General features: G+C 37.3%; 1 protein-coding gene across 1 annotated transcript; it reads right to left on the bottom strand.

Moving 5' to 3' along the window:
- On the bottom strand, window positions 1–11,558 carry LOC135695272 (cytosol aminopeptidase). The gene is made up of 16 exons (XM_065214268.2): window positions 11,451–11,558; window positions 10,891–11,006; window positions 10,496–10,550; window positions 10,026–10,131; window positions 9,228–9,296; window positions 6,929–7,034; window positions 6,082–6,249; window positions 5,406–5,539; window positions 5,261–5,276; window positions 4,792–5,005; window positions 4,142–4,244; window positions 3,302–3,381; window positions 2,507–2,619; window positions 1,678–1,714; window positions 1,078–1,171; window positions 1–115 (listed from the first exon to the last, which is right to left on the bottom strand). The coding sequence occupies exons 1-16, from the start codon at window positions 11,544–11,546 to the stop codon at window positions 66–68; spliced, it is 1,557 nt and encodes a 518-aa protein (XP_065070340.2). The 5' UTR covers window positions 11,547–11,558; the 3' UTR covers window positions 1–65.
- Window positions 11,559–11,595: the final 37 nt, after the last annotated feature.

The raw sequence follows: 11,595 nt of genomic DNA, 5'->3' as shown, positions 1-11,595 counted from the left end.
CAAAACAAATTCATTTTTAATTCAATAATTTCTACAAATTTGTCATAAAACTAGGTTTATTATTGTCATCTAGACAAAATTTCCAGGGCTTCTACAAGTGTTCTTGTTGGCCTACCTACAAAGAGAAAAAGTTCAAGATATAAATCTTTGAATAACTGATCAACAACAATAAAAAATTGCACAAAAGATTTATATTTCTTTCTATGATTTTAGTTAACGTTATCTTAAAACAAGCGAATGACCTGGGTGTAAAGTTCAGGTCTCCAATTGTTTCCTGTTGTGACCCATTACAGCACTACGAGGTGGCGAGGGGGGACTAGGTGGACACGTCTTTCAGTTTTCGGCAGCAGTTTCGTATTTCGTCTAAATTCGACGAGAAAATTTTTGGAGAAGGGTAATATTTTCGTGACGTAGTTTTTGTGATGTAATCTTATGATTTAATAATAATAATAATAATAATAATAATAATAATAATAATAATACAAATATTTACAGAGGATGGCCTGAGTCACTCGAGGGTGCTTTTCATGAGGGTCCTCTATAAACTTTTTAACTTAGTCATGGGTATTTGCTAGGTGAAAAACCGGCATTTTTTGTTGGCCAAAGGGCGTTTTCTGGATGCCTTTATTTTGCCCCCCCCCCCAGGGCCTTGAGTACCCGGGCCGAAATGCATAATGTTACCGAAACGCATATGATACCGGCACCTCAATAAGTTAAAAAAGTCAGTTTGAAATACTTTATTTAAAGACACTATGCTTACACGCATTTCGATGACCATTTAGATTCCGATTGGTTGGACTATGCAATAGACCTATTTTTAGGTACCCGATAGTCGTTATTTCTCAACCGAAGAGCCTGTTGTCAACTCTGAACGGTCGACTTACACTGACAAGCCATATTGCCGAGGCCGAAAATGTTTGTAACCTCGATCCGAAGTGCTCCGATAACTCGGTTAATAAACAATTCAACTCAATGACCATTTTACAAACACTTAAACAACAAAACAGCAAAAGACATGAACAAATAATCAGGCGCCATGTTCTGGGCTTGAGTAGCAAATTGCAACTAGATACAAACCTGTCATTCCTTTACCAAGATACGGGACTTCTCCGGCTGACGTCATCACACCTGCTATGTCGATATGAGCCCAGTGATCAACTGTTACAAATTCCTTGAAGATAGAGTTGCTGTTATACAGTTGAAATTTTGATGTCATTTTATTGGGCAAGGTTTCTCTATATTTTCTGTGGATAATTAATATTTGCGTTTTCTCTTTTCAATAAATCAACTTGTTACTTATCTTTCTGAGGAAATTTCGTGATCATTTTTTTGAAATCTTTCGACTTTTTAAGAATATATAAATTCAAGTAGGCTTTTAGCAGAAAAATTACAATAGTTCGTTAAGTCTTTCAATAAACCTTAGTTCTTATAGAAGAGGGTTTCTAGGAAATATTTTAAGACTTGCAAGAATAGCCATAGAAAATTGAAAATAATTCTAGAGATCTTCACAATTTACATGAATTAGCAAAAATGCAAAAATTAAAATAATGATGTGAAATATGAAATAGATACACCAAAAGCTGAAATATAAATAGGAATGAAGTGAAACTACAGTAAAATGGGTTATAAACATAATTTCATATTAAGGTTTTTTTGTTGCAAAGCACTTTTGCTTACCTTTAAAAATGCAGCCGCAGTGCAGGAACCAGCAGAGCTTTAAAGGAAACGAATATAATCATCAAAGTACGACAGAAAATCGATAATAACCGATACAAGATACTATTATCATTTCAGGTATTTGAAGAAACTAATGAAAATAGATGCTCGCTTTATTATCACAAGAATACCACGCTAAACAAGATCTGTTATAAAGACAGGGCATTTTTGTTGACACGAACATGTAGGTACTGATTACTTCATTGTAAGATTTCAATATTGTAAGATGTAAGAGTTGGTATGCTAGTGATCAACCCTTAGGCAGCATCTTGTTCGCTAATGCAGTATTTGATTATCATAGATTTGTTGTGAACAACGACTTTTCCACCAACTAAGCCGAAAGACAAAAATCAATGACCTTTCCTACAATCATGTCAAAATGTCACCCCCATAGCCTTAAAGGGGCTGTGTCACAAGGGACATCCCGCGTGGCAACACGCCAGTTTGCGAAAGTTGTTTGGATGAGACAACCTGTTTTCAATAGGAAAACCAATATGGAATAAGTAAGCTTCATTTCCTTAGCCTAGACCAAATTAACATACACATGCTGAAACATAGCAATTGTCCATTCCATGTTCGGTAAATACGCTCAGAAAATACAATTTATCGAGCCTATCGATGCACCGGAGCACCATCCGCCATTATCCCGATCAGCAAGTCAGGCTAAAAACGCACAATATCCCGTGTATTTGGTTGGTTTACAAAATCGTGACACAGCCCCTTTAAATTGATATAGCAACGGTAAAAGAGTCATCCTCCTTTCATTTGCTACAATCCATTAAATACATACCCTGCTGTCTTCTGAGTGTTTCGTAAGTCTGCAGTTAGGCTGCAATCCATTTCTTTTGAATATAATTCAAAGAGAGGCATTCTCCAAAGCCTATCGCCACTAATGAACCCTGCCTTTAAACAAAAAAGGAAATATTGGTAAACTGAATTATAGGATTGTATCAATAGTAAGTCCCCGCGAATAAGACGCTGTTTTGTCCACATAGCCTAAGAAGTTTCTTATATCATGATTCTTCAATTTTCCTACGCTTCTTGAATCCAAGCAGCCGGACCTGGATGTTAGTTTATCTAACTAATTGGGCGTTCTTTTTAAAAATACCTCAATTTAATAATATCATGATAATCGTACAGCTATAAAATATCAGACACTGCAAAAGATGAAAGTAGTTTAGGAAGAAAAATGCGCAGAAACTTTTTATCATACAAAGAAGTCTCTTTTTAACATTTACACTAATCTGCAAAAAAATTATTCTTGTTGCTGAGAAAAACACTGTTCAAACAGTTAGATTTCAAACGAGAAAATTCAGAATCCGAAAACCCAAAGAGCAACATCTGAAAGAATCAGGTGAAATTTCTTGGAAGGGTTCAATTTCTGGAGAGGGTGCAATTTCGGGCAAGGGTGAAAAATCTGGGTACTATTTCTGGGCAGCATTTGTTCGAAACTTGTCTAGGGGTCTTGAGGCTTGAGTAAAAAGAAACTTTAAAAGATGCTCTTGACGACCGCAGAGCAAGACGCGTACGCCGCATTACTGATGCTTCGATACATCGAGGTATTCGAAAATAAATTTATAGCTACCTCATTCAAAACATTCCATAAGGAATTGCTGTTTGTGAAGGTACCCGCTGCCCCAGCACCGAGAGCGATTCTCATAGCGCCTGTTAAAGAAATTTGCCTTGACATAACGGAATTTCATAATAAAATCTATTTATAGTTTGATAATCAAATAACTCCTAGATATATCCAATCAAATCAGCGTGAACCCGACTGATGTTTTAATATACAATCGTATGAGCACACAGCAGCAAATAGATAATAAAAGCTCTTTTACTCTTCAGGCATATTATCTTATCATCTACGTACAAGCGGTATCTTTTCCATGATTTCAAGTGATGAATTGGTTTCATACTCTTCGGTTATCATAAAAGGTCACATTCTAAGTCAAATCAAACAATCCTTGAAGTAGCTATACCGATTACCTAATCATTACAACTATCCCCTGGATACGTGTTACGATAATTTCTTATCTTGCCTCTACCTTGGAATTATGCTCTTCCAGTTTGTACTGTAATCTCACTGTTTATAAATATCACATTAGCGTGATGGCAGTTGAAAATCCATGCCTACATTCGTTTATATCTTTGCAAGGTGAAAACGCTATGAATCTGACTTTTTAGAACAAAAATGCATTGCTGATATCCTTAAAGGTTACATCAAATTAACAAAATTCGAACCGTATAGCTAAAGTCCCAATAGGTGGAAATTTTAACAGAACGTCGGGAAATAGGTTGAGGTAATGAATGTTCGAGTTAACGGGAGCTCGATTGTATCTGGGAAGGTGAAACCGGAGTAGAAAGCAGCTCAAGTTAGTGAAAGTTTGACTTTTCAAGATTTCGATATATCAGGATTATTCTGTACCTGTCAACGTAGCGAGATTAATGATGCGTTTGGGCTTAAATGAGTCGGCATAAACCAATGCATCGGCTAGAATCAATCTTCCTTCAGCATCTGTGTTGTCCACCTAGAACAACAAAAGGAATGATTTGAACAACAGCCACAACCACATGAAACAAGAACAAACAGCAAGAGAATGCTAAACACCTCTGACAAGTTGTGACGTAACAGGGTAGCAATCATTACATAGACTAGTGCTCAAAGAAATATCGCAGCGTATTATCAACTAGACTGCAGCAAGGGAAATGTACTTTTTAACTAATGGAATTTTTATATTGAATCAAGCTACATTTTCTATAGCAGAGGTCAAAGTGTGAAGTCCAGTCACCAAGTTCACAGGACAAAGGTCAAACTGCCCTCTTCTAATTATCTAAGAAGTTTTGGCATAATTTACGGTTAGAAATATTTTACATTTTAAAAAAGTGTTTTTGAGAGCGTAAACAACTGTCACAAAGAGCCAATATTTAGCTTATTTTGGTTTGCAGCAATTTTTGGTATCAATCTTCAAATTCGTCTTTGAGTAGACATTTATGATCATTTTAGGCGCTAATCATACGTTCGAATTTATCAATCTACCACAAAATTACCAAATATTTTCCTTAACATTTTCTCACCTCGACCGTTTTACCATTCATTGCCGTCAAAACATCTCCAGGTTTTATGGCATTCCCCGAAGGCATGTTTTCAGTCAATGCCATAAGACCTACGATATTGAGGTTCAACCCTAAACGACAGGCTGCCTCAATGCTGGCCACTGTGCAGGCAGCCCCACCCATGTCTCCTTTCATTTCTGACATCTTCGCTGAAGGTTTTATCGAAATCCCGCCGCTGAATGAAAATAAAGGAGAATGAGTGAGATTTGAAGCAGAATTTCAAGAAACATGATAAAGTTTACAGGACACCGAGGGGTATCTATATTTTATGTATGCTCAGAGGGAAAGGTAACTGCAAACGTTTACAATTACATACAGGGGGGAGGGGGTCAAGGAGGGTTCAGGGATAAAGCAAGTATCTTTGATAAGCAAGTAACTAGAGACGGGGATCAACAGTAAACAGGGATTACAAAAATGACAAAATACTCACGTATCAAATGTGACACCTAAAAAATAAAAAGTAAAGATGTATGAAATTGATAAAATTTATTCGCAACAAAATACGTAAAGATCTTTCTTCTAGATTCCGTGTTATTTTTAAGTTCTTTAATCCTTTAAAATGACTATTTGCAAACCTTTGCCAACAACTGCAACAGTTTTGTCCGCTGGCCCAGAGTGTTTGATTTCGACAAGGACGGGGGGCTCTGTGGATCCTTGTGCAACTCCTAAAAAGCAGCCCATCTTTTTCTTTTCCATCCATTCTTTATCCCTGAAACATGTGACATCAAAACTATTGCATAATACGGGATTAGGAACAGCAACTATGGATCCAGTAGGTGAGCCTATCAAACAACTAACGAGGCGCTTATGCAACATGGAGCGCTTATTCGAGAGAGGGCGCTCATATTCAAGGAGAGGTGCTCCGTCAAGAGGGAGGCGCTCATTTGAGAGAGGACCTTCATTTGAGGGGCCACTCCTAGGATTTTACATTGTTTTAAGGCAGAGGTAGCCGTGACTTTTTCCGACCTTTTCGGCATATCGAGGCAAAAGAGCCCCTCTGAAACAAAGACTAAAATGTTAATCATTAATTCCACCCTATAAGCACTGTGGACTTTTTCTAAATGCCTTTACTTCTAATACTTAACGGAAGATCAACAACCAAAGTAATTATCTGATTGTCAATGGCCTTAAACTTCTTTCGGGAGGATGGTGCATTTATTGAACCCATTACCCTGACAAATTTCAAATGTAAGATCTCTTGATGAAATTCCTAACTATTTGCTAACACTTAATGAATGGAAAAAGACCCACCTTATAACGACCTCAATTCCTTTGCAAGGTGCAAGCCTTTCCACAACGATATCAGCAAGCATTCTAGGGGTCTTGTAGTTTGATGGAAGTTCCATCAAATATCTTGCGAAGTTTTGACAATCTGCCATTATAACTCCTCTAGACCAAGCATCGCTATGATCTGTTGCACTGTAAAAGACCGACCAGAAATAGATAGTATTTTAATAAAAGAACAAACAAAACCCAGATTAATCTTTGTTCCTTCAGCCTGATCAACATGAATCGTTTCAACATAACAACCTAGGTTTCAGCCATTTGTGCTGGACAAGAAACATTCTTTAAATACATTTCTCTGACATTGAGAATACACGAGTGAAGGCTAAAATAAACGGGAGGGGGGGGGGGGTTCTGACAAATTCCAACTTCTGATAAACAGGAGGGTTTTAATAAACAGGGGTCGACTTTTTCTGAAGCGAAAGTGCTGTTCAAGGAAATTCAAGGACATTTGAAATTTCGAAATTTAAGTCCAATGTTTAGAATAGGAACGCTGTAAAATAGAATAGGGGCGGGGCTTTCTTAAACAATTTCGAAATGGGCGCATTGGGTTCCCGACCTCAGATTAGATACTTTCTATGGCTTTAACAGTCAATTTTAATAACGAATACTTTGAAAGCCATCTATATCAGTGGGAAAGGTAAATTTTCATCAAACATGATATGAAACAACAAGTCAAATATGTTTTGAATTTGTTGTCCAGTATTCCAGTCAAAAGGGATTTGAAATTGTGATTGACATGTCCGGGTATGAAATTTGATTGGCATGTATGAAATATGTAAGTTAAATTTGCAAGGGCGAACAAGCTACAAACCTTTTGTCTCTTTTAGAAAGAACAAATTTCAATGGCTCCTTCTTTTTCTTTTTTGTCTTCAAATGGTCGAATTTGTATGAGCATAGAGTGGCTGCTTCGGCTGCAGCTAAAACGAAATTTCACGAAGCTAGAATATCCAGCAAATATTTGATAAAGCTATGATGCTAAGTAGCAAATATGAAATGGTACAGTTATACGTATAAGCCATATGGACCTTGTAGTAACACAAAGCTGGTCGCAAAATTCATTTATTTTCAAGCAATATTTTCACTCAATAATCTCTGCGTATAGGAAAATGTCCAGCAGAAACAAGGGATTCGGAGAAGTAGGGGTGTCAAGCAGCTTTCATGGAATGCGATGGATCTACTGGCAGAGTAACTGGAAGATTTGTCAGTGGAAATGTGTTGAGTCTTTCACATCGGGTCCTTTCGAAAGGGGAACTAAGTCTTCTTTCAAAGAATTGAAATTTTTACCGACTCCCACTGACCTGAACAAAGCACAGATCAAAGCAGATTGGGACATTTTCAAGAGAAGCATGCATCTACGATGGTTTTTTAGGCACACTGACTCGAAAACTTTAGTTAGCAATAGTCTTAAATTCAAATGTCAGTCCAGCTGGAGTCCTTCTGAAACTCATCCTTTGCTAGAATCCTATCATTCTCAACTCGAAAAGGAGGTGCTGTCTGTACAGACAGAAGGTTATTATCACAGTAACCTGTAATTGCGATAAAAGCATAGCTATCAAGAAAGCAACAAGGGATCAGTGATTGTAGTTTAGGACAAGGGGGGGGGGGGACTATAAAATAGAGCCTAACCGACAATTAGGTGATAGGCAAGTTTATGAAGAGATTGAGGTGGGTCCCACGATAGAATTGGGAGTAATGAGTTGAGGGTGGAGGACCCCAGGTTAAAGGATTTTCTTAATGTCAATGCGGGAAAACTAGGTAGATTTGACCTGTTGCCTAAGATTAATGGGCGATTAAATGGGGTTAAGGGTAGGCCAGTTATTTCCAATTGTGGCACCATTACAGAAAATATTTCGGAATTTCTAGATCACCACCTCAATCCAATGGCTAGCCTCAGTAGGTCTTACATTAAGGACACTAATCATTTCTTGTCTAAGTTAGGTGAAATAGGAAGGATACCAGAGGGGGCTATACTGTGCACAGTTGATGTTGTGGGACTCTATCCTAGCATTCCACATGGGGAGGGTCTGGAAGCCATCAGGGAAGCGCTGGATAGAAGGGAAAGCCATTCGGAGAAGCATAGGAAGGTGTTTCCTGGGCCACCTATAATTGCTTTTAGAAGATGTAAGAACCTGAAGGATATTTAGGTCAGGACTAGGCTCAGTAAACGGGGACATGTGAGCATACATAGTAAGGGATGTTCTCGCTGTGGTAAAGCTCGTTGTCAAGTGAGTAATGTCATGAGTAACTGTGATAGTTTTAAGTCTAAGGTAACTGGTTAGGAATATAAGATAAATTACTCGTTTAACTGTGACTCGTCTAATGTGGTGTATCTGTTAGAGTGCAATGTTTGTGATGTGCAGTATGTTGGTAGCTCTAACATGCTCTTTAGATTAAGGTTTAATAAATATAAGGCATGTAATCGTAAGTTTAGTCAGGGATCCTCAGTACCCCAGGCGGATCTTCTTTCTTTGCGTTTTATGATTTTATGTTTATTTCGGTTTTTATTTCCTTCCACTAGCACATGTTTTTTCTTTACGTTCTTTGCGTATCTATTATTTCTTTCTAACTGGTGTTCTTTTGTGTTACACATATACCTTGCAGCCCCCGTGAGACTTGCACTGCCGCTGACTTTCGCAGCACCTTCTCCTGTGCTCTCTTATAACCACACCACTGAGTTCCACTTTTAACAATAATTACTGTAATAGGCAATCTCCTCTAGCCTCCTCATTGTATTGACTCAATTATACCAACAATATTGTATCAACTCTATTGAAGTAATTTTGTATATGTATGTATATATATTCCATACAATTATTTCCTTGAATACAACTTGATTTAACAGCAATTAAATTGAACTTCTAGTACAACAAGATGAAAAAGAAATGTTAACATAATAAGCCAGCATTTTCTTTGTGCGGTTGCAAACAGTTTCCAAGACTAATATATTACTCTATGTAAAAATTCACACTGCTATTTGGGGTATAGAACAGGATCGTTCCAAGTTGCTACTCTGAATGGCCATCAGTCAACTGCTCTTTACACCAATTAGCATGTATGGCTCTGCCTATATGGCAGACTGGTAAACAGTAATTTTCATTAACAATTCACACCTGTAGGTTGTGAACAGTGGTCTACTTCAGCATGTTGAACTTCCAAAGTTTGAAGCTGGTTTACAGCAGCTAAAAGACATTTGAGTTGTTAACATGCATATAAAACATAAATCAAAGGAAATTCTTCAGTCTGGTTTGCCCATATAGGACAGTCATATTGTAGAACATTAAATGAAGTTATGTAGACGGGTATAAAGACATGATAACTGAAAGATAAAACTCTTGCACATTTCGCAGATTTTGTAGTTAACTGATTTTACTAAGGCATCTCAATGGGGCTCTAGCTGTAACGAGAATGCAATGACTAGAAAAATCCATTTTTCAGCTTATCTGCACATGAATTTGCCTTCAAAGACACAAAAAGAAAGCGCGATAAATATATACTGTGCTAACGCACAGGAGAAATGGTTGTCCTGGGGTATTACAGATGAATCCCATTCTGCAACAATTAAATTCCTCTATCATTTCAATTTGCCATTAAGAAAATAAGACATAATCCTAAACAAGAAACATTTACTGATTTTAGCAGAATAAGAAGGACCACGATTTGGTAGAAGTTGGCAGGGTCATTCCCCCCCTACCCCGTCTCCATTCCCTGGCACTGCTATTGATGATATGCAGTTGAAAGTGCCCTTAAAAAGGCAAACAAATACCATCATAAGCTATTTACCATAGATCAAACAGTGCTGAATCAAACTACACTGTGATTTTGCACATCAAAGCTTAACTATCAAAATTATGATTAAAAACAACTTGTTTTTTAGAGTTGATATTTACAGAAGACTTCAGTTGCCTTACCTCCAATGCCTACTCTCACATTCTCCTTTTGCACATCAAGAGCTTCAAGCTCGTTTGCAGCTGCCCTTTCTGCCCCAATGCCAGCAACAGCAATACAAGGAAAATCCTTTAACATAATAAAAAAAACCAAACAGTGCACAAAACAAAATAAAACTTGGTTAGTCTCCAGTAGTCTAGCAGTGAACACAGCTTTTTATACTACAGCATCATTACAGAAAAATCAGGTTGCTTCTTAGAATTATGAATAACATAGACAGCGGGAAGATTTTAAAAAGTGAGGGTGCAAAAGTTTAGATAAAACAGGCCCTTCTGTGTGCTGCCGATTGGCACTTAATTTTTGTTTTTGAAAAGTGGGGAAGCATGTGTCCCCTGTGCCCCTTAGTTCCCATGTCTAGTTTTAAGATAAAATAATATCAAAGATATATTGATAAACTTTTTTCAGATAGGGCAAAAATAAAACATTTTTATACCTTATGCAAGCCATGAAAAACTCTAGTCTTGCCGGGCTTTGCTTTGAAATTTGATCTAGAAATTAATCACACTTGTGGCAATAAAATCAACCTGGTATTTTCAAAATTAAAAATAAGAAAGTTTGCGTTCTTGGCCCCTTATCATAAAACTTACCATCAACCATCCAACACCAAATTAAACAGACACATCATAAATACTACCGTCTTCCCTTTGGGTTTAGCAGTCACTGCTGGTGTTGGTGATGTTGGCAATTGAGAAGGGGGCATCCTGTGATGATGTAGATAATTGGTCACTGACAATAAAAAATTAATACATAGTCTATCATATCAAATTATTGAGGAGGGGGGGGGGGGGTGTCATGGGGTCATAGATAACCAAATTCTGAAATGCTTACATTTTCAACAATTCTGAAATTTTTCCTCCACACTGTTCATCTATTGCCTTGCCAACATCACTCAGAACTAGGTTGTCGTGGCATCCAATCACAATAGCAGAGTGGGCATTTCGACTCTTAAGAGATAATAACATAAAAAATTTGATGATGTAAACATCAAAACTTGTTTAGAATCATCATCATCATATAACTTATGTATTCACCTTGCCTCTTTCTTTCTATTGTCAACATTGATGAATAATGTTTTGGCGGTACAGAACTTGTGAAAAAGCAAACATTTCACCACAGCTTTTTCGTCTGACACTCCTCAGAGTATAAACTGTCAGAATTTTGAATAATAAAGACATTTTATGAATAATATATCGCAAGTTGGAAGATCAAATATTTGTTTTGCTTTCAAGAAAGTTCTTCTTCTCTATAGTCATTATAAATATTCTGTTTTAATCTTCCTAAACTCAGTATGTAATATTTACTTAAAACTATAGACCAGAGTCGAGACACTCCACGTGCGACATGCAAGTGAACGAAAATGAAATTATTTGTCGCATGCCAATACCCACATTGTTTGGTACGCATCTTGTTAAAAGACGTGACAACGAATAACTGAACGAAGATTTTGCCCGAGACTGTCTTCGAATCACGATACACAGCGCCATTTTGGTGGAATAGCAACAACAACACTAGAAACAACAACTGGGCCTCGTT

Source organism: Rhopilema esculentum, chromosome 2 (genome assembly GCF_057945365.1).
Source record: "Rhopilema esculentum isolate cy_ngs chromosome 2, ASM5794536v1, whole genome shotgun sequence".
Lineage (NCBI taxonomy): Eukaryota > Metazoa > Cnidaria > Scyphozoa > Rhizostomeae > Rhizostomatidae > Rhopilema > Rhopilema esculentum.
The sequence above is the reverse complement of the archived record's forward strand: the minus strand, read 5'-3'. Positions and strand labels throughout refer to the sequence as shown.

Coding starts and splice junctions, on each gene's coding strand:
- LOC135695272 (XM_065214268.2), bottom strand. CDS start 11,546: ATGGCGCTGTGTATCGTGATTCGAAGACAGTCTCGGGCAAAATCTTCG. Junction 2,620..3,301: donor TATGGAATGTTTTGAATGAG/GTAGCTATAAAT, acceptor TTTTGTTTAAAG/GCAGGGTTCATTAGTGGCGA. Junction 1,172..1,677: donor CTGCGGCTGCATTTTTAAAG/GTAAGCAAAAGT, acceptor TCTATCTTCAAG/GAATTTGTAACAGTTGATCA.